Here is a 27,794-nt window from a genome sequence, read left to right as displayed (position 1 = left end):
GATTGTACTAGAGGAGGTTCACCATGATATTTGCCTGGGGTGGAGCATTTGAGCTATAAGTAGAGAGTAGATCGGCTTGGACTTTTTTAGAGCAGAGAAGGCTAAAGGGGGGACATTATTGAGATATATAAGATTGAGGGGTGTGTACCTGCTGTTTTAATCCTTATACGTTGGATCAAGAATTGTGAGTAGACTTGTTGTTAGCACAACTAATATTTATTTAAAACACACACAAGAATAATCACCCGACCAACAATAAGTTATCTTACAGAAAATACTAAAGTTCAAGTCCAGTACTTCACTTTGCATGACTGGCAAGTATCCAAACAGATATTGGCCTTTGTCTGTGCGCTGGTCTCGATAGTCCTCTGTCTAGCCTGGTCCGGCACTCTGGCTCTGTTCTTCCTTCCTTCTTGGGTGTGGTGGCTCTCCTTGTGCTGGTTGTTGCTGGTGACAGTCACCATTGTTGTAGCTCATTCATGAGGTCAGAGAGAGAGAAAGCTTCTTCTGTTGAATAGCACCTTTTATCCCTCCTTGGTTTTGTCCTTTTTGGGTGGCCTCCTGACTCATGTCAGTCAGTCGACCAAGGCTTGATCACCCTGATTGACGAGAGTCCAACCAGATGATGCCACACCGATCTCTGGGTGTGTACCCAACATGATGTGGGTATGCCGGCGTTGGACTGGTGTAAACACAGTAAAAAGTCTGACAACACCAGGTTTTAGTCCAACCTATTTATTTGATAATATACTCGCAAGCTTTCGGGTTAGCCCCTTCGTCAGGTGAATGGAGAGTTCTGGCCTCAGACAGAGCATATAAAGCACAGACAGTTTAGAGATTACTGATTAGAATGCGAATCCTTACACCTAACCTGCTGTTCAAGACCTGAAGTGGCTGATAATGTGAGTGGAAGGAGCACTAATCACAGGTTAAAGAGATGTGTATTGTCTCCAGACAGTACAGTAAGTGAGGTTTTGCAAACCCAGGCAAGTCACGGGGGTTACAGATAGTGTGACATGAACCCAAGATCCCTGTTGAGACCGTCCTCATGTGTGCGGAACTTGGCTGATAGCCAAGCCACTTCAGGTCTTGAACAGCAGGTTAGGTGTAAGGATTCGCATTCTAATCAGTAATCTCTAAACTGTCTGTGCTTTATATGCTCTGTCTGAGGCCAGAACTCTCCATTCACCTGACGAAGGGGCTAACCCGAAAGCTTGTGAGTATATTATCAAATAAATAGGTTGGACTAAAACCTGGTGTTGTCAGACTTTTTACTGTGTACCCAACAGCCATGCTAGGTCACATACCTCCCTCCCAAATAAGGGATTAAGGTTCCCTTTTATCTGGTAAACAACTATGGTTGACCAGAAAGTGTCCATTGTCTTTGGGATGGCCTGTGTATTCAGTCATCTGAATTGCAGCCTGTCTATCATTTTAGTTCTTGCCCAATTGTCCCAGAGTGCTTTACAAATCGCCATTTTAGGTTTGGCCACGGGGGATGGACAGGTTGAAAAGGAAGCAGCTGTTGCTTTGGTTGAGGGGGCAGGAGATTCAGAGGGGATTTGAGAAAAAACCTTTTCACTGAGGGTACTGGGAATCTGGAATGCACTGCCAGGGAGGGTAGTTGAGAATGGAAACTGTACAACCTTTAAAGAACTATTTGGATAAGCACTTGAAATACCATAATTTTCAAGAATATGGGATGAGTGTCTTTGGTGGTAGACACTGTGGGTACAGACTCAATGGGCTGAAAGGTGTTTTCTGCACTGTACAGCTCTGACTATAAACTGACTTGTCTAAACTTGCTTGGGCGATCTTTGTTCAAAAAACGTTGCAATGTTGTAACATTTGCAGTTCTCCATTCCTCTGGCACCTCCCCTGAGTCTAGAGAAGACTGAAAGATTATGGCCAGTGTCCTTGCAATTTCAATTCTCCCTTTCTTCAATGTCCTTGGATGTATTTCATCCAGTCTCGCTCCTTGTCAACTTTCAGTACCAACAGACTATTCAGCACTTCCTCCTTATCAATTTTAAACCATTCTCCAGGCAGAGGTTCTTCGTTTATCACCATGTCCTGGGTAGCATTTAGGTAAAGGTAAAGTTGGATGCAAAGTATTTATTTAATACCTCAGCCGTGCCCCTGCCTCCAAATGTAAATTCCCTTAGGTGCCCACTTCTCCTTTTACCAGCCTTTTACTATTTAATATGCCTATAGAAGACTTTAGGTTTCTCCTTTATATTAGCTACCAGTCTTGTCCCATGATCTAATTTTGCTTCTGTTGTGCTTTTTCACCTCCCTTCTGTATTCCTCTTGGTTCCCAATTGTATTGTCTACCTGACACCTGTCATCAGCACACTTTTTCTTCCTTATCTTAATTTCTATCTCCTGTTTCATCAAGAGACCTCTGGATTTGTTTGCACAACCTTTCCCTGTTTTTGCTACCAGCTTTTTGTTCTAGTCTAACCAGCCCAGCTCTGTTCTTGCCCCATTGAAGCCAGCTGTCCCCAGTTTATTATTTTTACTTTGGATTGCCTCTTGTGCTTTTCTATCATCATCCTAAACCTTATAATACAATGATTACTGTCTCCTAAATGTTCCCTCGCTGACAGTTGATCCACTTGAACCAAGTCCAACTGTGTATCCTTTCTTGTTCGACTGGGCACACTGCTGTAGAATGTTTTTCTGAACACGGTCTAAGAACTTTTACCCTTCTCCACATTTTGCACTACTACTGTCCCAGTCTGCATTCGGGTAATTAAAGTCCCCATTAAAACTACTCCATCAGATTTGCATCTCTTTTTCTAATTTCTCTGCAGATTTGATCCATACTGAATCAGAGAAACATATACAATCACGATTAAATCGCATGTATGGTTCGGTGCATTGACCATGCTAAATTCTCCCTTTGTGTACCTGAACAGGTGCAGGAGTGTGGCGAATAGGGGATTTTCACAGTAACTTCATTGCAGTGCTAATGTAAGCCTACTTGTGACAATAAATGAACTTCAAACCTAGTTGATCAACAGTGAATCAGAGAGACCCATATATAATAAATAGGAACATATATAGGATCAATTCTGATTCTAAGAAACTGTTAATAGTGAATCCGAGAAACCTATGTGACCAAAGATAAATCAGAAACATATATAAAATATTTAATTGTGATTCAGAGAGAAACATGTATAATCAATAGTGAATCAAAAACTTATTGATCAGTAGCAAATCAGAGGGAAAAAAATCTAATTAGTACCAATCATAAATATTCAGTAATGTATTCAATAGTGAATCAGAGAAATGTGTATTACAGAATCAGGAGGCCAATGAGTCTGCACTGACTCTCTGAAAGAGCATTCTACCGATTTCCCCGCAACTTTACACATTCTCCTTTTTCAGATAGCAATCCGGGTCATTTTTGAAGACTTCAATCAAACCCGCCAACACCGCCTCTCAGAAAGATTGTTCCAGACTCCAAGCACCTTCTGAGTGAAAATGTATTTCCTTGCGCCACTTCTACTCCTTTGCCTCTTATTTTGAATCTGCTCTCTAGTTCTTGTTGCTGTCTTGAGGGGGAACAGTTTCTCACTATTTACCCTGTCCATACCATCAGGACCTTGAATACCTCTATTAACCTCCTCTCAGTCTAATTTTCTCCAAGGGAAACAGACCCAATCTCTCCTCACAGCTGCAGTTCTTCATCCCTGGAATCATTTTTGTGAATCTCCTTTTGTATTCTTTCGAGCACCTTCACATCCTCCCTCAAATATATTGTCCAGAACTGAATGCAGCCTCCAGATGAGGCCTAAATAGTATCTTGTACTTAATATCTCTTAATAAAACCTAGGATACCATATGCTTATCATCTGCTCTCTCAACATTACCTTCTTCTTTCCATGACTTATGTACATATACTCTGCGATCCCTCTGTTCCTGCATTTGCTTTAGAGTTTCTTCCTTTATTTTATCTTCCTGCCAAAATAAATCACCTGCATTAAACTTCAACTCCCACTTGTCTACTGAATCCATTAATACAATAGAGACTATCCCAATCGCAGACAGTTAACAATGCTTCCAATCTTCATCTGCAAATTTTGAATCAGGCCCTGAACACCACAGTCTAGGTCATTAATATATCAAGGAAGAGCAAGGGTCCCAACACTAACCCCTGGGGAACTCCCCAACAAACCTACCTCCAATCTCAAAAAAACATTTATCACTGCTCTCTGTTCCCTATCACTCAGCCAATTTCTTGTCCAAGTATCTACTGTCCCCCTCGATCAATAACGTGCCAGAGAGAAACATATAATCAATTGTGAATCCGAGGAACATATGTAATCAATAGTGTATCAGAGGGAAATATTTAACCTATAGTCTTTGCCCCCATCCCTTCACCTCACCCTTCCCTTCCCCTTTCTTTCTTTCAGTGACTCTACTGCGTTTCCAAACCTCACCTCCCTTCTCTCCTATTCACTCCCTCATTCTTCCCCTCTCCTTTCTTCTTGCTTTTATCTCTTTGTTCCATCCTAAAATTTTCCCACTTCCTTCATCCCCATTTCCCTCAACAGCTACCTCACTGTCTCCTTCCCCCTACCTCATCTCCCCCACCTCTGCGCCACCAATGTTTGCTGTAGTCACTCTTGTTACAGCTGTCTGTCAAGGTATTGTCAAGAACCTGATACTGTGAAAGGGGAAGGAATATAAAAATGTTTCAACTGGTAATTCTCTTGCACATTTTATTTGTGCCTTGGTACCATGAAAATTGGAATTTGTTGGCAGCGTGATCGTTCAAACAACTAATCCAAAGAGATGAACATAGTCATCTTCAAACCACATTTCCCGTGTCCGTCATTGCTCAACGCATTCTATTTTACTTCTAGTCTGGACGTGACTTGCAGCATTACCAGAGCCAGGCCAAACAGCTGTTTCGCAAACTGAACGAGCAGTCTCCCACACGCTGCACCTTGCAGGCAGGAGCCATGACCTTCCAGTAAGTGGTACAACTCTATGATGTTCAGTGAATTTTGTGAAAGTAATAAACCACAAACTAATACAACACCAATAACAATATAGTAACAGACAATGCCTTGAGAACAATAGAGTCCATTGTAAATTACCTTGCAACATGGACTGGAGGGTCTTAATGACATTACTGTTACTAGAGAGGTGGTGCTCGACAGACTGGAGGGGCTGATTGTGGACAAGTTGCCAGGACCAGATGGAATGCATCCGAGGGTTCTGAAAGAAATGGCGGAGGTTATAGTGGATGCCTTGGTGGTTATTTTCCAGACGTCGCTGGATTCCGGGGAAGTGCCGGAAGATTGGAAAACGGCTAATGTTACGCCGTTGTTTAAGAAGGGTGCCAGGCAAAAGGCGGGGAATTATAGGCCAGTTAGTTTAACGTCTGTGGTAGGTAAAATGTTAGAATCCGTCATTGAGGAGGAAATTGCGAGGCATCTTGAAGGGAATTGCTTGATAGAGCAGACGCAACACGGTTTCATTAAAGGGAAGTTGTGTCTGACAAATTTACTGGAGTTCTATGAGGATGTGTCTAGGGCAGTGGATAGAGGAGAGCCGGTGGATGTGGTCTTTCTGGATTTTCAGAAGGCGTTTGACAAGGTACCTCACAAGAGGCTATTGCAGAAGGTCAGGGGACATGGAGTTGGGGGTAGGGTGTTAGCGTGGATAGAGGATTGGTTGTCAAATAGGAGGCAGAGACTGGGGGTCAATGGATGCTATTCGGATTGGCGGTTGGTGACTAGTGGGGTGCCCCAGGGGTCGGTGCTGGGGCCTCAGCTATTTACCATTTATATAGATGATCTGGAGGAGGGAACCGAGTGCAGGGTGTCGAAATTTGCTGATGACACCAAGATTGGGGGAACGGCAAATTGTGCGGAGGGTGTGGAGAGTCTGCAGAAGGATCTAGATAGGCTGGGTGAATGGGCCAGGAAATGGCAAATGGAATTTAATGTTGGCAAGTGTGAGGTGGTCCACTTTGGTAGGAATAATGGTAGGAAGGACTATTACTTACGAGGCGAAAAACTGCAGCAGGCGACGGTGCAGAGGGACCTCGGGGTCCTTGTGCATGAGTCGCAAAAACCCAGCTTGCACGTGCAGCAGGTGGTCAGGAAGGCGAATGGGATGCTGGCCTTCATAGCGAGGGGGATTGAATATAAAAGTAGGGAGGTCTTGCTGCAGCTGTATAGGGCATTGGTGAGGCCGCAGCTGGAGTACTGTGTGCAGTTTTGGGCGCCGCACCTGCGCAAGGATATTTTGGCCCTGGAGGGAGTGCAGAGGAGGTTTACTAGGCTGATACCAGAGTTGAGGGGATTGAGCTATGAGGAGAGGCTGAATAAACTAGGCTTGTACTTGTTAGAGTTTAGAAGAATGAGGGGAGATCTCATTGAGACGTATAAGATGATGAATGGGATGGATAGGATAGAGGTGGAGAGACTCTTCCCGCTCAAAAAAGACAGTAGGACTAGGGGGCACAGCCTCAAGATAAAGGGGAGGCGGTTTAGAACGGAGTTGAGGAGGAACTTCTTCACTCAAAGGGTGGTGAATCTCTGGAATTCTCTGCCCGTTGAAGTGGTGGAGGCTGCCTCGCTAAATATTTTTAAGAAGCGGGTTGATGGGTTCTTGATAAGAGAGGGGATTAAGGGTTATGGGGAGAGGGCGGGAAAGTGGAACTGAGCCACGACAGATCAGCCATGATCTTATTGAATGGCGGGGCAGGCTCGAAGGGCTAGATGGCCTACTCCTGCTCCTATTTCTTATGTTCTTAACATTCCAGGGCTTTTGCCTTCAGGGTATTCCTTCTGGGATCGCAAATAGTTTTGTATTCCCTCTCCCTCTCCTGAAGTTCACCCTGTCTATGATATAATTCCAATTTTTTTCCAAATCCAGGTACCGAAATGAATGTTGGCAACACGTTAGCTCGCTACTTGGATATGGAGGGTGCCACACTTGAACTTATTTGCTTGAACCGTGCACACGTCAGATGATATTCAGTGCAATGAAGTGTGACATGATTCACATTGTAGGAAGAATGAAGAGGGAATATAAAATAACAAGTACAATTCTAAAGGAGATGCTGGAGCCCGAAGACTCTAGGTATCTCTGTACAATCATTGAAGGTGGCAAGACAAGTTGAGAGTATGGTTAATGCTAGGCTTTAGTAATAGGGGCAAAGAGTACAAGAGCAAGGAACTTACGATAAGCTTTTATATAAAACACTATAGTTCTGTGCTGTATACTTTTAAGGAAGGATGTGACGGCATTAGTGAGGGTGCAGATATGATTGGATCCAGGGATGAGGAACTTTGGTTTGGTATATAGATTGGGGAGCTTCTGAATTTTCCCTGAAGAGGCGAGTGAGAGGAGATTTGATGGAGGTGTTCAAAATCACGATGGATCTGGACAGAGTAGATCAGGAGAGACTGAATTGTTTCCATTTGAGGATTGCAAACCAGAGGTCCCGGATCCAAGTTAATTGGCAAAAGAAACAAAAATGATGTGACGCAAAATTTTTCATATGATTCAGTCGCTCAGATCTGGGATGCGTTGCCTGAGAATAAAAGTAGGTTCAATCAAGGGTTCCAAGAGGGGATTGGATCATTTATTTGAAAAGAAAACATATTCGGGGACATGGGAGGAAGCGAGGATATGGCACCCTAAGAATTTATCTTTCGACAGACAACGGGCTCAACGGCTTCCTTATGTGCAGTGTCTGACACTAAAGGAGGTGCAGGATCAAAGGGACCTCTGTGTGGATGTATACAAATCATTGAAGATGGCAGGGCATGTTGAGAGTGGTTAATTAAACTTGGGATACCATATGCTTCAATAATAGAGCACGTTGAGCAGAAGAGTAAGAAGTTCATGTTAGGCAGGTCATGATAACATTGTATAAGACGCACATTAGACCTCATCTGGAGTACTATCAATCTACTGGAATTCTTTGAGGATCTCAATGATAGAATTGATGAGGGGGACCCAACAGGTGTAATTTATTTGGACTTTCAGAAGGTTTTCAACAAAGTCCCATTTAAGAGATTAGAGTGTAAAATTAAAGAACCTGGGATTGGGGGTTGTGTACTGAGATGGATTAAAAAAAACTAGTTGGCAAACAAGAAAGAGAGTAGGAATAAATGGATCTTTTGAAAACAGTAATTAGTGAGATATTGGAGATCAGTGCTGGGACCCCAAATATTCACTTGATGATTTAGATGAGAGGCTTAAATGTAATATCTGCAGATTTGGAGACGACACACAGCTGGGTGGGAGGGTGAGCTATGAGGAGGATGCAGTGATCATTCAGTATGATTTGGACAAGTTGAGTGAATGGGCAAATGAGTGGCAGATGCCGTATAATGTAGGTAAATGTGAGTTATCCACTTTGGTAACAAAAACAGGAAGGCAGATTATTACCAGAATGGGTATAAATTCAGAGGGGAGAATGTGCAACAAGACATGGGTGTCCTCGTACACTGAAAGTAAGCATGTAGCTACAGGCAGTAAAATAGGCGAATGGTATGTTGGCTTTCATAAAAAAGAATTCACGTACAAGAGCGTGGCTGACTTGCTGCAATTATGATGTGGAGATGCCGCTGTTGGACTGGGTTAAGCACAGTAAGAAGTCTGTCAACACCAGGTTAAAGTCCAACAAGTTTATTTGTTAGCGCAAGTGACAAGCTTTCGGAGCGCAGCTCCTTCATCAGACGAGTTCTGTTCACAAACAGGGCATATGCAGACTCAATTTACAAAATAATGGTTGGAATGTGAGTTCTTACAGGTAATCGAGTCTTAAAGGTACAGACAGTGGGATTGGAGAGAGGGTTAAGCACAGGTTAAAGATGTGTATTGTCTCCAGCCAGGATACTTCAAGAGATTTTGCAAGCCCAGGCACTTCGTGGGGGTTACAGATAGCGTGACATGAACCCAAGATCCAGGTTGAGGCCGTCCTTGTTTGTGGAACTTGGCTATCAGTTTCTGCTCAGCCATTCTGTGGTGTCATGAAGGCCGCCTTGGAGAACGCTTACTGGAAGATCAGAGGCTGAATGCCGTGACTGCTGAAGTGTTCCCCAATATGAAGAGAACACTCCTGCCTGATCATTCATTTGTTGTCGCAGCATCTGCATGCTATCCCTACAGACACTACCAAGCAGGAGTTACAGAACAAAGAGATCTAGGGGTACAGGTTTATAACTCCTGAAAGTGGAGTCACAGGTGGACAGAGTGGCAAAGAAGGCATTTGGTGTGCTTGGTTTCATCTGTCAGAACATTTAATACAGGAGTTGGGACATCTTGTTGAAGTTGTACAAGATATTGGTACGGTCACGCTTAGAATATTGTGTGTAATTCTGGTCACCCTGTTATAGAAAGTTTTATATTAAACTAGAAAGAGTGCAGAAAAGATTTACTAGGATACTACCGGGTCTTGATGGATTGAGTTATAATGAAAAACTGGGACTTTTTTCTCTGGAGCATAGGAGGTTGAGGGGTGATCTTTTAGAGGTCTGAAATCTTATAGAGGGGCGGCATGGTAGCACAGTGGTTAGCACTGCTGCTTCACAGCTCCAGGGTCCTGAGTTCGATTCCCGGCTCGGGTCACTGCCTGTGTGGAGCTTGCACATTCTCCTTGTGTCTGCGTGGGTTTCCTCCAGGTACTCCAGTTTCCTCCCACAGTCCAAAGATGTGCAGGTTGGGTTGATTGGCCATGCTAAGAAATTGTCCCTTAGTGTCCAAAGATGCGTAGGTTGGAGGGAATTAGTGGGTATAATATGTAAGGATATAGGGGTAGGGCTTGGGTGGGATTGTGTTCGGTGCAGACTCGATGGGCCGAAGGGCCTCTTTCTGCACTGCAGGGTTCTATGATTCTATGAAAAAATAATGTCGGGTACACATCAGCTAGATAGTCAATATCTTTTCCCAAAGGTAGGGGAATCTAAAACTAGAGGGCATAAGTTTAAGGTGAGAGATACAAAAGTGCCCAGAGGGGCAATTTTTTCACAGAGGGTGGTGAGTGTCTGGAACAAGCTGCCAGAGGTAGTAGTAGAGGCAGGTACAATTTTATCTTTTTAAAAAGCATTTAGATAGTTACGTAACTATGATGACTATAGAGGGATATGGGACAAATGTGGGCAATTGGGATTAGTTTAGGGGCTTTAAAGAAAGGGCAGCATGAACAAGTTGAGCCGAAGGGCCTGTTTCCGTGCTGTAAACCTCTGACTCTCTGACTATGACTCTATAACTATCCTGACTGGAGACAATACACATATCTTTAACCTGTGTTTTAACCCTCTGTCCATTCGCAATTCGCATTTAAGACAAACTACCTGTAACGACTCGCATTCTGACCATTATTTTGTAAATTGAGTTTGTCTCTGTTTGTGAACAGAACTCCCACTTACCTGATGGAGCAGTGCTCTGAACACTTGTGGCTTGTGCTGCCAAATAAACCTGCTGGACTTTAACCTGATGTTGAGACTTCTTGCTGCAATTATATAGGACCTTGTTGAGGCCACATCTGAAATATTGCATGCAATATTCCAGTCTCAGTGAGAAAAGATGTTCTTATTGTAGAAGGAGTGCAGAGAAGGTTTACCAGACTGATTCCTGATGTATGAGGAGAGATTGAGTTGGTTAGGATTTTATTCGCTGAAATTCAGAAGAATGAGGGGGAATCTTGTATAAAACTCTATCAGCAGAGGGTAGACGCAGGAAGGATTTTCCTGATGGTTGAGGGGGGGTGTTCAGAGCCAGGGGTGAGCATAGAAGGATATGGGTAAACTTTTTAGGACTGAGTAGAAATTTCTTCACCTGGAGATGCACTACCACCACAAAATGTGTGTCTTGTCTTATGTCAGGAGTACTGGATGCTTCTAGTGTCCTAGATGGCCATGTGCAGTAAGTGTTCCCAGCTGTAGAAACTAGAGCTCTGTTTCAAAGCATGAGCAGAAGCTGGAGACACTAGTGCATCTGAGGTTGAAAGTTACATGGAAAGCACTTTTGGAGAATTCTTTGAGAACATTACATGTGTAGTGGACAATGGGGAACCTGTGGATATGGTCTTTCTGGATTTCCAGAAGGCTTTTAACAAGGTGCCACATCAAAGGCTGTTACATCAGATAAAATGGGTGATGTAATAGTAAGGATAGAGGATTGGTTAACTAACAAAGCAGAGTGAGGGTAAATGGGTGTTTTTCTGGTTGGCAATCAGTGACTAGTGGTGTGCCTTAGGGATCTGTGTTGGGACTGCAATTGTTTGCTATTTACACAGATGATTTGGAGTTGGGGACAAAAAACAACACAGCACCGGAAACAGGCCGTTTGGCCCTACAAGCCCGCACCGCCATTTTTAACATTCAGTGAGTGCATCATTCCGATTCTCCTCCTACCTATAACTTTTGTCTATGCCTCTTGGACTCCACAATAAAGGTGTGCAAATTTAGAGTATTATATGTGCGCCAGATTAAGGGAGGTCTAATTTGGGGACAATTTGTTAACACCAATCAGCCTAAAAGCATGTTTTTGGGGTGTGGGAGGGAACTGGAGCATCTGGAGAAAACCCACACAAGCACGGGGAGAATGTGCAAACTTCCACAGACACCAACCCAAGTTGGAGATCCGACCCAGGTCCATGTATCTGCACAGCAAACAGTGATAGTCACTGAGCTGTTGTGTTGCCCGACAGTTGGTCCAGTTTACGAGTACACTAACGACGTGAAGCACTAGGCAACTCTCGAAGCAATATCCAAGAGCAGCCCTCGCACAACCCACCGCGTGTAAGCCCCTTGTTGGCCAACAAGGTGGACCGAATCACCTGTGGATGTAAAAAAAATCAGTAAACATACACAGCTTATACAGACATTCATGGAAGATCCCCAGAAGCTCAAACGTAAGACAGGTGAGCCTTAAAATATGTTGGACGGCCCATAGGAATCTATTGATTCCCAGGAACATCCTGAGGCTCTTGATCCTTAATTAGAACATTCTCTTGTATCCCTCCATCTCTAGTCTGCTCATGTGCCTATAGTGCACAAAGTGACGTGTGTCAGAATTCACAGACGATGCTATAAAATGAGTGGCAGAACAAAGTGTGCAGAGGACGCTGATAGTCTAAGTGAGTGGGTGAGGGTCTGGCAGATGGAGTATCATGTTGGTAAATGAGGTCATCCATTTTGGTAGGAGTAACAACAAAATGGACTATTATTTAAATTGCAGCATGCTTGAGTGTCCTTGTGCAGGAATCACAAGGAATTGGTTTGCAGGTGCAGTAGGTAATTAAGGCGGCAAATGGAATTTTGTCCTTCATTGCTAGTGGGATAGAGTTTAAAAACATCAAGGTTATGTTGCAGCTGTATGAGGTGCTGGTAAGGCCACACCTGGAGTACTGTGTACAGTTTTGTTCTCATTACTTGAGAAAGGATATACTGGCATTGGAGGGGGTGCAGAGGAGATTCACTAGGTTGATTCCGGAGTTGAGGGTTGGCTTATGATGAGAGACTGAGTAGACTGGGGCTATACTCATTGGAATTCAGAAGAATGAGGGAAGATCTTATAGAAACATAGAAGATTATAAAGGTGAGGTAGATTACAAAGGTAATATTATAAAGATAAGATAAAAGCAGGGAAGTTGTTTCCACTGGCGGATGAAACTAGAATTAAGGGGCATGGCCTCAAAATAAGGGGAAGCAGATTTTGGACTGATTTGAGGAGGATTTTCTTCACCTAAAGGGTTGTGAATCTGTGGAATTCCCTGCTGTGTGAAGCAGTTGAGGCTATCTCTGTTTTTAAGGCAAAGATAGATAAATTTTTGAACAGTGAAGGAATTAAGGAGTATGGTGAATGGGTGGGTAAATGGAGCTGAGTCCACAAAAGGATCAGCCATGATCTTATTGAATGGTGGAGCAGACTCAAGGGGCCAGATGGCCTGTTCCTAGTTCTTATGTTTTTATGTAAGTCACACTGCAGCTCAAGGTACTAGAGGAAAGAAGGGAATGGGTGACCAACAGACAGTCCATGGAAAACAGGCAGCTAGTGCAGGAGTGCCCAAGGGTCCAACTCACTGGTATTCCATTTTGGAAAAGTCAAGCTTCTGGCACCACAAGCAACATGACTATACAGGATGAGAGGAATGAGAAAGAGAGTTGTAGTGATAAGTGATTCTTTAGTCAGGGGAGCAGGTAGGTGTTTTTGTGGCTAAAGATGACTCCAGATGGTGTATTGCCTCCCTGATTCTGGGGTCAGATGTCACTGAACATGGGAATCCTGAAAGGGGAGGGTGATGAGTTAGAGGTCATGATACATGTTGGTACCATATGATATGGGCAAAATGAGGAATGAGGTCTTGCATCAAGAATTCAGGAAGCTAGATAGTAGATTAGAAAACAAGTCATCAATGGTTGTAATATTTGGATTACTCCCAGTGCCACGTACTAGTGAGTATAGAAATAGGAAAATAAGACAGATGAATGCATGGCTCAAGAGTTGGTGCAGGAGAGAGGGTTTTAGATTCTGGATCACTGAGACCACTTCTGGGGAAGGTCTGCACCTGAAGTACCTTGGGGCCAAGTACCTTCTGGGTAGGTTTGCTGGTACTATTGGGAGGAATTTAAACTCTCCTGGCAGGGGAGGAGACACAGAATATTGGTAAAATATCATGCTACAGTAAAGGAAGTAAGTCGGAATGAGTTCAGCGATGTTGTATCAAGAGAGTAAGGCAAGGCTGGATAGTCTTTGCTTTGATGCTTGGCATGTAATAAGACTGAATTGAAGGCATGGATTGACACATGGAAGTGTGATGCCATCACAGAAACATGGTTGAGGGAAGGGCAGGACTGGCAATTCAATATTCAACAGTGTAGGATGTTTAGATGAGACAGGAAAGTGTAAAAAGAAAGGTGTAGCACTATTAATTGAGGAGTAAAGAGAGATGATACTTTGGCAAATTCTTCAAACGAGGCTTTGTGGTAGAACTTGGGAATATAAAGAGGACAGCCACATTACTGGGAGTACATTATAGGCCCCCAAAGAATCAGTGAGAAACAGAGGAGCACATACATAGACAATTTGCAGAGGTTTGTAATATTAGCCAATATTTCCCAATGTGAATTGGGGTATTCATAGTATTAAGGATTTAGAGAGGTTATATTTCTTAATGTATCCAGGGAATTTTGTATCAATATGCTTAAAGCCCAACTAAGGATGGAGCAAAGAACAAAACAGCCCGGGAAACAGGCCCTTCGGCCCAACGAGCCCGTGCCGCCATTGAGCAGTGCCCAATCTGGTCTGGGGAACGAACCAGACAAGCCTTGTGGCAGTGGGAAGCATTTTAGTGATAGTAAACACAACAAGGTACTGTTCAAATTTGTTGTGGACAAGGAGAAAGATGGCTTTGGATTTGGGGGGGTGGGGGGAGTGGTGGGAGGTTGGGAGATTTTCTTAAAATAAGGCAGGACCTGGCCAAAGTTGACGGCTGCTTTTTTATTTGATTTATTATTGTCACATGTATTGGCATACAGTGAAAAGTATTGTTCCTTCCATGCTATACAGACAAAGCATACTATTCATGGAGAAGGAAACGAGAAAGTACAGAATGTAGTATTACAGCCATAGCTAGGGTGTAGAGAAAGATCAGCTTAAGCAAGTTAGCCTATTCAAAAGTCTGAAAGCAGCAGGGAAGAAGCTGTTGAGTCAGTTGGTACATGATCTCATACTTTCCTGATGGAAAAAGGTGGAAGAGAGAATATCCGGGGTGCGTGGGGTCCTTAATTATGCTGGCCGCTTTGCCGAGGCAGCGGGAAGTGTAGACGGGGTCAGTGGATGGGAAGCTGGTTTGCATGATGGATTGGGTTACATTGATGACCTTTTGTTGTTTCTTGCAGTCTTGGGCTGAGCAGAAGCCATACCAAGCTGTGATACAACCAGAAGTAATACTTTCTATGGTACATCTGGAAAATTTCTTTATTCTTCTGAGAAAGTAATGGCATTGGTGGGCTTTCTTAACTATAGTGGCGACATGGGGGGACCAGATCAGGTGGTTGGTGATCTGGACCCCTAAAAATTTGAAGCTGTCGACCCTTTCTACTTCGTCCCCATTGATTGCATGTTCTCCTCTATGCTTCCTGAAGTCGATGACAATCTCCTGCTTCTGGGCAAGTCTACAGTGGGGACATTCAGAAAGGGGCTGGGGAGAGTACAGGTCAAACAGGCTCCCTACAGGGGGAAATGTAGGAGTAATAAGTTCAGGGAACCCTGGATGTCCAGGACAATCGAGGACTGTTTGTGGAAGAAGAGAGAGGCTTTCAGAATGACCAACGGGAGCAATTCAGCTGCAGCCCTGGAAGAATACAGGAAGTGCAAGAGGGAACTTAAGAAAGCAATTCGAAGAGCAGAAAGCGGGTATGAAAAAGGACTTGCGCACTGGATTATGGCGAGAAGGTTGAAGCTCTTGGAATTCGGGGAAACTTGGGAAAGCGGATCTGGAACTGGCTTAGTAATAGGAAACAAAAAATAGTGATAGAAGTCTGTTTGAGGGACTAGAAACTGGGATCCAGTGGCATACCACAGGATTCAGTGCTGGGTCCCTTTATTGTTTGTCATTCATATCATTTGTATATATAACAATGTGGAGGGAATGATAAGGAAGTTTGAAGATGACACCAAGATTGGTAGGGTGGTTAATAGTAAAGAAGGAACCCATTGGTTACAGGAAGATATAGATGGGTTGGTCAGATGGCAGAGGAGTGGCAAATGCTATTTAACTCTGATACGTGCACAGTTTTACGATGCGGAGGTTGACCCCCTTCTTAGAAGCAATGCCGAAAGAGGAATACTTTGTCTCATTTAAGTTTGTGGGAAGCTGTAACGCTTTCTTCACCAATATGTGGAGGAGTGACGTAGAGAGCAGGCCATCTTAAACTGGCTACTGTGTATTGAGAAGGGAATCATTGCCAGTCTAGCTGTATGAGACCCCTTGGGGAGAGCAACCATAACGTGATATTATCAAGATGGAGAGTGAAGTAGTTGATTTGAAGACAAGGGTGCTGAATCTTAATGAAGAAAACTATGAAAATATGAGACATGAATGCGCCTTGATAGATTGGGGAGAGTTACTTAAAGGGATGATAGTGGATAGGCAATGGCAAACATTCCTTTTCATCAAATTTTGGAAATATTTGTATATATCCTTACCAGACAAAACATTTTTTTTGTGATCAGAACTCCCCACTCACATGATGAAAGGGCGGAGCCCCAAAAGCTAGTGGCATTTGCTACAAAATAAACCTGTTGGACTTCAATCTGGCGTTGAGATTTCTTACTGTGTTTACCCCAGTCCAATGCTGGCATCTCCACACCAGTGAGGCAGCACAGTGGTTAGCACTGCTGCCTCACAGCACTAGGAACCTGTGTTTGATTCCTGGCTTGGGTCACTGTGTGGAGTCTGCACATTCTTCCCATATCTACGTGGGTTTCCTCCGGGTGCTCTGGTTTCCTATCAAAATCTGAAAGATGTGCTGGTTAGGTGCATTGGCTGTGCTGAATTTTCCTCCAGTGTACCTGAACAGGTGCTGCAGTGTGGATTTTCACATTAACATATTGCAGTATTAATGTATGCCTATTTGTGACACAAATAAATAAGAACATTCCTCATACAAATGTAGATACCACTTTAAATACAGTTAACACAATTTATAGCAAGTATGTTTGTGGTTAACAGTCCTGAAACCTTTAGAGAGAAAATTAATTTTATAGCTGCTTGCAGACCTGTCTTCAGCAGACTCCCAGCTGGAACTGCTAAGAAATCACAGACCCTGTTCTTTACATTATCACTTGACTCTGTCAGTCAACCTCCCAAAGGATCATTTGATATAAGCAAAAACCCATCAGCTCTATGAAAGAAATAAATTCCTAGCTTTTACACCGTAGTGTTAAATGTTCCAGATCAGCACAATAGAGCTGAACTTTCAACATTGTCCTTACACATACAATATATTGTCTTTTCTTGTTTATCATCACATCCCTCTTGCTTTTGGATGGCACCTGTTTGTATTCTGTTATTCACATCTCCTTCGTCACTTTCTTCGCTCCCTTCTTCGGAGCTGGTTTCGATGTTGGTTTTTTCTCATCAGCCATCTTCAATTTCACAGAATTGAGGTGTCCTAAGATGCTTAGGTTAGAGGGATTAGTGGGTATAATATGTAGGGATATGGGGGTAGGACCTGGGTGGGATTGTGGTCGGTGCAGACTCGATGGGCCGAAGGGCCTCTTTCTGATCTATGATCTTCTGTGGCAGGGGTTCTTTTTGGCTCAGCCCCACTAACTCATTTTTGCCATTTAATGTTTCCCACCTTTCATCCTGCCACAGACTCTCCTTTCCTTTTGTCCTTTTTCACCTGGCCCATTTGACTGGCTTAAGTGACATTTCTAAACGTGCCCTAGTTTGGATGAACGTTCATCGACCTGAAACATGAAGTCTGCTTCTCTCTTCATGGATGCTGGCAGACCTGTTGTGTCTTTTCAACATTTTCTGTTTTTCTTCTGGGTACACCGGGCTTTTGTTTAGAACAGGGAGGCTGAGGGAAAAGTTAATTTAAATGGAGAAATCTGAGTCAACAGACTGGAATGGAAACATTTTTTTTGATGAAGGCACTCAACTAAAGTAATGATTTTAGGAGGGAATAGAGGAAAAGATGGAGATTTGAACCTCACTGCCCAAAATATACATCACAAATAGGAACAGGAGTAGGCCATTCCACCCGTCAAACCTGCTCCACCATTTAAACAGATGATAGTTGACCAGCTCCCTCAATGCTATTTCACTCATTATCCTCATGTCATTGGATGTCAGTAGTTTCCAGAAATCTATTGATTTCTGTCTTTGAACATGCCCAATAATTGATTTTTCTACAGCCCTCTGTGGAAGAGAATTTCAAAGTTTCACCTCTGAGTGAAGAAATTGTCTCTGGATAAAGGAGCAATGTCCTCTGGTTCTCTCCTCCCCACCCAGTCACATCATCCTCTCATACCCTGTAAGAACTTGGTACGTTTGAATGATATGAGAGCATCTCTCATTTTTCAGAACTCCAGAGAATACAGGTCCAGTTTCCTGAATCTCTCCTCATTAGACAATCCTGCCATCCCAGGGATTTATCTGGTGAACCTTCATTACAATCCCTCAATGGCAAGTGTCTCCTCCCTTAAAAAGGGAAACACTGTACACAAATATTCTGCAGTCTTGGGGATGATTGAAGCAGAAACGTTCAAGACATAAAAAGCATTTGCACATATGTTTACCTACTAGGCTACAGACCAAGAGTTAAAAGTGGGATTAGGTTGGAAAGCTGATTTTCATTTGGCACAGAAACAAAGGGCCAGAATAGCTTCCTCTGTTGTAAATTTCTGTACTTGTCCTGGTATATTCAAAGCCTTTTGTTGTGTTTGAAGAACTGTTACCATAACAGGAGTTTCGATTTCACTTTCCATTGGCTGTTCCTTTAACAGACTGTCTCTGTTTTGCAGCTATGTGATAGAGAAGGGAGTTTGCTATCTGGTCTTGTGTGAGGGAGCTTACCCAAAGAAGTTGGCTTTTGCTTATCTGGAGGACCTGCAGGCAGAGTTTGATGAACAGCATGGGAAGAAGGTCCCGACAGTCTCACGTCCTTACTCTTTCATTGAATTTGGTGAGTCTACAATTCACAAGTCTTTTTCTAATGCCTGTCAAATAGCTCACACCCATTGCCTCTCACCTGCATGGAAACTAAAGCTGTCTGTGAATGTTGTCACCTTGTGTCTGAAGATGAGTATATTTAGCCTCAAAACCTTAACTTTTGTTTCTTTCTCCACAGAAGCTGTCAGAACCTGCTGAGTTTTTTTCCAGTTCTTGTCAATCAGAAGATAATTGCGAGCCTTTTCAAACAAGGTTGGAAAGGGTGATTAGCCAGTATATACCAATTGATCTGAAAGCATTCATTGGACAGACTTTATTGGTTGCTATTCAGACAGGTTCCCTTGATCTCACCCTCATAAACTAGTAATTTGTAGAAAGTGAAGGACTATATCTGAGGGAGCAAAGTGTGATTTTGGACAAAGTCTACACTTTATTGCTATCCAGATAGTGAGTTAAAATCATGAATTTCCAGACTCATGAAAAAGTAACAGAGGGAGGGCATTTGATCTATCATAATCCATACCAAGAGCAACTCACCAAATATCCCTCCACCAGCTTTATCCTTCTCTAACCCTGCAATTATTTTCTTTTCAGGAAATGAATGATCTAATTCCCTCTTGAACCTGCCTCCATCACACTGTCAGGCTGTATATTCCAATTCCAAAGTACCTGCTGCATAAATTGTTTCTCCTCGTGTCTCCATTGCTTCTTTTGTCAACTACCTTGCATCTGGATCCTCTATTTATTGAAGTTTCTGCCAGTGGGAACAATTTGGATCTACTCTGTATCAAACCCTCATGATTTTCCCCATCAAATCACCTTTCAACCTTCTCTTCTGCAGGGAGAACTGTCCAAGTTCCTCCAATCTTTCTGCATAATTTAAGTGCCACATTCCTGGAATATTACTGTGAATCTTTTCTGCATCTTTGCTCATTCCTTCGCATCCTTCTAGAAGTGTGGCACCCAGAACTGGGCACAATACTTAGAGTTGAGGCTCAAACAGTAAATAATGCAGATTTAACATAACTTTCTCTTTTGTACTTTTCTGCCCTATTAATAAAGCCCAATATCCCATCTGCATTATTAACTATTTGTCTACCATGTGTAACAGTGGATAGGCTAAATCTGGAGTGTGGGGTCAGTGGGAGTTGTTGGGGGAAAGTGAAGAAGAGGGGTGAGGGTGTGAGAGAGAAGGGGTTTGGGGGGGGGGTGCAAGTCCCTGTATGGGGTCAAAAGTGTAATGTGGGGGAAGGGGGTATGGCAGGGGGTGTGGGGGAAGGCGGTGAGCAGGTGGGACAGGGAGAGGTATTTTTAGGGGGAGGGATCAGGCAGGTGGGGTGTGGAGGGGCCGGGCAAGAGTTGGGGAGGGGATTATGGGGCTGCATGGGTAAGGGAGGAGTTGAGGCTGTGTGGGGGATGGGGGATGATGAAGGCATGTGGTTATGGGGATTGGGGTGGAGATGGGATTTGGGACTGTGTGAGGGTGCCATGTGTAGGGGGAACAGAGGGGTTAGGTAGGGTGATTATAAGGGTGGGGTCGGGGGTATATCCCTTGATCCTTTCCTCTGCATTAACCCCTTCCTGTTCCTTTTCTACTGTCTTCAACTCTGCCAGGTTAAATTTCTATCCCTTCAGGATTTTCTGGGTGGTATATTGAAATATTAACATGCGACTTGCTTTGTATTTCAGACACGTACATTCAAAAAACAAAAAAATCTTACATTGACAGTAGAGCACGCAGGAACCTTGGCTCCATCAACACAGAGCTACAGGATGTACAGAGAATAATGGTGGCGAATATTGAGGAAGTTTTACAGCGAGGCGAGGCTCTCTCAGGTGAAGATCTTCAATCTGAACCACAGTACCTTAAACTGTGCCAGGGTAGCACCTTCAAATTTGAGTATAGTTGAGTTCCTGTGTTGAATCAATGACGTCCCAGTATTGAGCTGAACCTGGTCAATCGAACCTTATGTTTGAATAGAACTCAACTTGACATTGGAGCATTTCACTCAAATCTCTGAGCACATCAGCTTCCAATTCTCCTTCTGATCACCATATGATAGCCCTTTCTAGAAAGCAGGCATTACCGGTAAATTATCTGATTAGGTTGGGTATTAATCCTGGGACATGGGAAAGCTGTCATAATTTGGCCCTAACTGCGTAAGGATGGGAGAGCGTTAGTGAATGACTAAAGGTGGCATGATGCCACAGTGATTAGCATTGCTGTTTCACAGCTCCAGGGATCTGGGTTTGATTCCTGGCTTGGGTTGCTGTTTGTGTAGAGCTTGCACGTTCTCCCCATGCCTGGGTTCCCTCTGCTTTGGTTTCCTCCCATAGTCTGGAAGATATGCTGGTTAGGTGCATTGGCCCAAACAGGCACTGGTGTGGTGACTAGAGAAATTACACAGTAACTTCATTGTAGTGTTAATGTAAGCCTTACTTGTGACTAATGAATAAACTTCAAAAAAAAGGGGAGGTTGATTATGGTAAATAGCTGGAAATCAAGGTATAGATGATTAGTATTATTCATATTATTAGTTACATCTTGGCTGAAGGATTCTTTGGAAACCATGGAAAGGACACCAGTGCAAAATAACTGAAATTAATCAGTGTTCGATTTTTCCGGAAGTTAACTTCAATTCAAATGGCCTACTTCAGCTTCTATTTTCTATGTTTCTTATGATTCAGTGAGCGAGTGCATAGAACATCTCCTCAGCAGGTTGGTTGGGTGCGATGGAGTCCCTATAGCGCGCACAGCCTTTCTGACAGTCTCCAATGATTGCCACTGCTCAGATTTTTTTCTAATTCATTTGTGGGCATTGCTAGCTGGCCAGCATTTATTGCCTGTCCCTGGTTGCTCTTGAGTAGGTACAGATGAGCTGCCTTCTTGAATCATTACAGTCCATGTTCTATGGATTGACCCACAATACCATTAGGGACGGAACTCCAGAATTTTGACTGAACGACTGCGAAGGAACAGTGATATATTTCCAAGTCAGGATGGTAAGTGGCTTGATGGGGAACTTGCAGGTGATGGTGTTCCCATTTATATACTTCTCTTACTCTTCTAGATGGAAATGGTTGTGGGTTTGGAAGGTACTGTCTAAGGATCTTTGGTGAATTGCCACAGTGCATCTTGTAGCTAGTACTGAGTATTGATACTACTGCTTCTGACTGTTAGTGGTGGAGGGATTGAATGTTTGTAGATGTGGTGCCAATCGAGCAGACTGCTTTGTCCTGGAGCTGTTGAGCTTCTTGAGTGTTGTTGGAGCTGCACCCATCCAAGAAAGTGGGGAGTATTCCATCACACTCCTGACTTGTGCCTTGTGGATGGTGGATAGACTTTGGGGAGTCAGGTAGTGAGTAACTTGCTGCATTATTCCTAGCCTCTGACCGGCTCTTGTAACCACTGTTTATGTTGTCACTCCTGGTGAGTTTCTGGTCAATGGTAATCCCAAGGATGTTGACAGTGGAGGATTCAGTTATGTTAACACCATTGAATGTCAAGGGGTGTGATTAGTGCCTTTTATAGGTGATGGTCATTACCCTGGCATTTATGTGGCACGAATGTTACTTGCCACTTTGTCAGCCCAAGTCTGGATATTGTCCCAATCTTGTTGCATTTCAATGTGACTGCTTGAGTATCTGAGGAGTCGTGAATACTGCTGAACTTTGAACAATCATTGGTGAACATCCCCACTTCTGACCTTATGATGAAGGGAAGGTCATTTGATGAAGCAGCTGAAGATTGTTGTGCCCCGATGGCCTGGAGCTGAGATCACTGACCCTCCACAGCCATAACAATCTTATGTACCAGGTGTGATTCCAACCAGCAGAGACTTTGACTCCTGATACTCGTTGATTCCAGTTTTGCTAGGGCTCCTTGATGCCGTACTTGGTCGAATGTGGCCTTGATATCAAGGGCTGTCACTCTCATCTCACCTTTGGAATTCAGCTCTTTTGTGCATGTTTAAACCAAGGCTGTAATGAGGTCAGGAGCTGAGTGATACACTTGGAGTATTGTGTGCAGTTCTGGTCCCCACATTATAGGAAGGATGTGGAGGCTTTGGAGAGGGTGCAGAGGAGGTTTACCAGGATGTTGCCTGGTATGGAGGGGAGGTCCTATGAGGAGAGACTGAGGGATTTGGGGTTGTTTTCGTTAGAAAGAAGGCGGCTAAGAGGGGATCTTATTGAAACATATAAGATGATTAGAGGTTTAGATAGGGTGGACAGTGATAGCCTTTTTCCTCGGATGGAGAAAGCTAGCACGAGGGGCTTGGCGTAGGTTCTTTACCCAGAGGGTGGTGAGGGATTGGAATGCCCTGCCTGCTGCAGTTGTAAATGCGCCTAGTTTGGGGGCGTTTAAGAGATCCGTGGATAGGTTTATGGATGGAAAGGGATTGGTTTAGGTTAGGGGGTCATTGTTTTTTAACTGGTCGGCGCAACATCGTGGGCTGAAGGGCCTGTTCTCCGCTGTTATGTTCAATGAAACCCAAGCTGGGTGTCGCTGAGCAGGTGCAACTTGATAGCACTGTCCATCACTTTACTGATCGAGAGTAGACTGGGCAGTAACTGGCCAGGTTGGATTTGTCCTTGTTGTGTACAGGACATAACCTGGGCAATTTTCCACATTGTTGGGTAGATACCAGTGTTGTAATTGTACTGGAAGAGTTTAGCTAGGAGAGCAGCAAGTTCTGGAGCACAAGTCTTCAGTACTATTGCTGGAATGTTACCAGGGCCCGCTGCCTTGGCAGTATCCAGTGCCTTCAACCGTTTCTTGATATCTCGTGGAGTGAATTGAATTGTGTGGATACTGGCATTTAATAGGCTGGGGACCACTGGAGGAGGCCGGTCTTGTGGCTAAAGATTGTTGCGAATACTTCAACCTTATCTTTTGCACTGATGTGCTGGGCTCCTCTATCATTGTGGAGCCTCTCCTCCAGTCAGTTGTTTAATTGTCCACCAGCATTAACGACTGGATGTGGAAGGACTGCAGAACTTGGATCTGATCCGTTGGTTGTGGGATCGCTTAGTTTATCACTTGCTGTTTTTGCCATTTGGCATGCAAGTAGTCCTGTTTTGTAGCTTCACCAGGTTGACATCTCATTTTTAAATATGCCTGGCGCTGCTCCTTGCATGCGGCACGGTAGCACAGTGGTTACCGCTGCTGCTTCACAACTCCAGGGACCTGGGTTTGCGTCCAGGCTTGGGTCGCTGTCTGTGTGAAGTTTGAACATTCTCCTCATGTCTGCGTGGGTTTCCTCCAGGTGCTCCAGTTTCCTCCCACAGTCCAAAGATTAGGATTAGGTTGATTGGCCTTAGTGTCCTGAGATGTATAGGTAAGGGGGATTAGCGGGTAAATGTTTAGAACTATGGGGTAAGGCCTGGGTGGGATTGTGGTCGGTGCATTATCGATGGGCCAAATGGCCTCTTTCTGCACTATCAGGTTTCTATGTTCTATGCCTTTCTACAGTCATCTTTGAACCAGGGTTGAGTGGGGGATATGTTGGGTCATGATTGCAGATTGTGCTGGAGTACAATGTGGTGCTATTGATCGTCCACAGCGCCTAATGGATGCCTAGTCTTGAGTTGCAAGATCGGTTCGAAGTCTATCCCATTAGCACGGTGATAGTGTCATACAACACAATGGAGGTTATTTTCAATTTGAAGGTGGGTCTTCATCTCCACAAGGACTATGTGGTTGTCACTCTAAGCGATATTGTTATGGACAGATGCATCTGCAGCCGATAGATTGGTAAGGATGAGGTCAAGTATGTTATTTCCTCTTGGTTCCTTCACCACCTGCTACAGATCTAGTCCAGCAGTTATACTCTTTAGACCCAACCAGCTCGATCATTGGCTGCTGTCGAGCCACTCTTGGTGGTGAACATTGAAATCCCTCACCCACGGTACATTTTGTACCCTTGGCACCCTCCAAGTGGTGTTAAACATGGAGGAATACTGATTAATCAGTATTAGGTGGTGGTAATCAGCAGAAGGTTTCCTTGCCAACGTTTAACCTGAAGCCATGAGACTTCATGAGGCCCGGAGTCGATGTTAAGGACTCCCAGGGCAACTCCCACACGACTGTATACCACTGTGCCACCACCTCTGCTGGGTCTATCCTGTTGGTGGGACAGGACGTATACAGGGATGGTAATGGTGGTGTCTGGGGTGTTATCTGTAAAGTATGATTCCATGGGAATTACTATGTCAAGGTTGTTGCTTGACTAGTCTGAGACAGCTCTCCCAATTTTGGCATTGGCCCCCAGATGTTAGTAGGAAGTAGTTTAAGGTGAGAGGGGAGAGATATAAAAGTGTCCAGAGGGTAGTGAGTGTCTGGAACAAGCTGCCAGAGGTAGTCGTAGAAGTGGGCACAATTTTGGCTTTTAAAAAGCATTTAGATAGTTACATGGGAAAGATATGCATCAAGGGATAGAACCATAGAAAATTATAGCTCAGAAACAGGCCTTTTGACCCTCGCCTGTGCTGAACCATTTTTTTGCCTAGTCCCACTGACCTGCACTTGGACCATATCCCTCCACACCTCCCTCATCCGTGAACCCGTCCAAGTTTTTCTTAAATGTTAGCACTTTATCTGGCAGCTCATTCTACACTCCCACCACACTCTGCGTGAAGAAGCCCCCCCTCCTAATATTTCCTTTTAAACTTTTCTCCTTTCACCCTTAACCCATTCCCTCTGGTTTTTTCTCCCCTAGCCTCAGTGGAAAAAGCCTGCTTGCATTCACTCTATCTATACCCATCAAAATCTTAAACACCTCTATCAAATCTCCCCTCATTCTTCTACGCTCCAGGGAATAAAGTCCTAACCTATTCAATCTCTCTCTGTAACTCAGCTTCTCAAGTCCCAGCAACATCCTTGTGAACCTTCCCTGCACTCTTTCAACCTTATTTACATCCTTCCTGTAACTAGGTGACCAAAACTGTACACAATACTCTAAATTCAGCCTCACCAATGCCTTATATAACCTTACCATAACATTCCAACTTTTATACTCGATACTTTGATTTATAAAGGCCAATGTACCAAAAACACTCTTTACGACCCTATCCACCTGTGACATCACTTTTAGGGAATTCTGTACCTGTATTCCCAGATCGCTCTATTCAATTGCACTCTTCAGAGTCCTACCATTTTCCCTGTATGGGTCAAAATGTGGGCAATTGGGATTAGCTTAGGTGTTCTTAAAAAAGGTGGCATGGACGAGTTGGGCCGAAGGGTTTGTTTCCATGCTGAAAACCTGTATGACTTTGCAGGGTCGACAGGGCTGTTTGTTTTTTTTTGCCATTGTCTTTTCTGGTGCCTAGGTCAATGATGTGGGTATGCTGGCGTTGGACTGGCGTAAACACAGTAAAAAGTCTGACAACACCAGGTTTTAGTCCAACCGATTTATTTGACAGACTCAGGTGACGAAGGGACTAACCCGAAAGCTTGTGAGTCTATTATCAAATAAATCAGACTTTTTACTGTGCCTAGGTCAATGCCAGGTGGTCTGTCTGGTTTCATTTCTTTGTTCAGACTCTGTAGTGATTGTTACAGCTGAGTGGCTGGCTAGGCGATTTCAGAGGGCAGTAGTCAACCACAATGCTGTGGCTCAGGAGTCACATCTAGGGCAGACCAGGTAAGCACAGCTGATTTCCTTCCCTAAAGGACATTAATGAACCAGTTGGGTTTTTCTGACAATTGACAGTGGTTTCGTGGTAGTCAGTAGATTATTTAAATTCCAGATGTTTTCTGTTGAGTTCATATTCCACCATCTGCCGTGATGGGATTTGAATCCAGGTCCCCAGAGCATTGTTTGGGTTTCTGGATTAATAGTCGAGTGATGAGACTACTAGGCCGTCACCTGTCATCATGCTGATAGTTTGTGTGGTTCTGGTGGCTCTGAGATTGAGATGGAGAAACCAGTTGATGTGTTGGCTGTGTTATTAGTTCATGTTTGAAATAATAATTTTCTTTTGTTCTCCCTCTAGCTTTGGACAGTAAGGCCAGCAGCCTGTCCAGTCTGTCGAAGAAATACCGGCAAGATGCCAAGTACTTGAACATGCGTTCAACATATGCTAAGCTGGCAGCTGTTGCAGTCTTCTCAATCATGCTGATAGTTTATGTGCGGTTCTGGTGGCTCTGAGATTGGCAGAGGGTAATGCAAATTAATGTTGATTTGCTTTTGACATGAGTTGCCCTGATAGTGGGGTGTATAATCTTTCTAAAGTCCGCAGTTTGTTGCCCAGTCAGTCAAGTTTTTGTGTTGTAATTGTAATTTTGTGTTGTAATCTTACAACATTTGTAAGATTATATTTAATTCCCTCACATTGAAGAAAGGTTCCATTCTTTGACCCCCCTCCATTGGATTGTGCATTTCAATATTTCAAATTATAGCTAGAAAAATGATACCTTTTCTGAATCATTATTAAGGGTTGAAATGGTGAAAAATATCTTCAAGTACTATGTAGACGTTCTGTGATTGCTGCTTCTTTCTCTGCCCGTTGTTCTTTACGTATAAATCTTGACAAAGCAGCTGTGGAGAACCAGATTACTGCCTCAAAGATATAATTTTTGCTGTGACTGTAGATATTAACAGTACTTGTATATTCATTGAATAAAATCACTTGCATTAAAAATGTCTTTGGCAGCTAAAGGAATAGACAGTGTTTCTAAGAAGAGTCAGCTTCTTGCAGCTGATGCAGGAAAACCACAATCATGCACATAGATGTTTGCTACAAGTCTATCCATTAGAACGGAGCAAAGGTCAAGTCTGAACAGGACTACTGGATTCCATGGGGTGGGGTTGTCTGATCTGACGTAAACTGACAAGGTAGATTAATTTTTAGGCTGTAGTGGGAGAAGGGACCTAGGCTGCACAACAGATAGACGCAGAGTCGTAGACGTTTACAGTGTGGAAACAGAATCTTCGGCCCAACTTCTCCATGCTGCCCTTTTTCTTTTAAAACCCCTCAGCTAGTCCCAATTGCTTGCATTTAGCCCTATCCCTCTTTACCCATATTAGCCATGTAACTGTCTAAATGCTTTTTAAAAGACAAAATTATACCCACCTCTACTACTACCTCTGGCAGCTTGTTCTAGACACCCACCATCCTCTGTGAA

The 27,794-nt window shown here is 43.7% G+C and overlaps 1 protein-coding gene across 1 annotated transcript in view; it reads left to right on the top strand.

Annotated features, from left to right (window-relative positions):
* The window catches only part of sec22bb (SEC22 homolog B, vesicle trafficking protein b), a 40,434-nt gene extending 13,121 nt beyond the window's left edge, over window positions 1-27,313 (top strand). Inside the window, exons 2-5 of the mRNA XM_080196060.1 lie at window positions 4,875-4,984; window positions 18,520-18,680; window positions 20,357-20,503; window positions 26,663-27,313. Of these exons, the coding sequence (XP_080052186.1) occupies window positions 4,875-4,984; window positions 18,520-18,680; window positions 20,357-20,503; window positions 26,663-26,817 (573 nt within the window). The 3' untranslated portion in view covers window positions 26,818-27,313. The remainder of the gene's footprint in view (window positions 1-4,874; window positions 4,985-18,519; window positions 18,681-20,356; window positions 20,504-26,662) is intronic.
* Window positions 27,314-27,794: the final 481 nt, after the last annotated feature.

Source organism: Carcharhinus amblyrhynchos, chromosome 9, assembly GCF_965287045.1.
Source record: "Carcharhinus amblyrhynchos chromosome 9, sCarAmb.v2.hapA, whole genome shotgun sequence".
In the NCBI taxonomy this organism is placed as follows: Eukaryota; Metazoa; Chordata; class Chondrichthyes; order Carcharhiniformes; family Carcharhinidae; genus Carcharhinus; species Carcharhinus amblyrhynchos.
The sequence above is the reverse complement of the archived record's forward strand: the minus strand, read 5'-3'. Positions and strand labels throughout refer to the sequence as shown.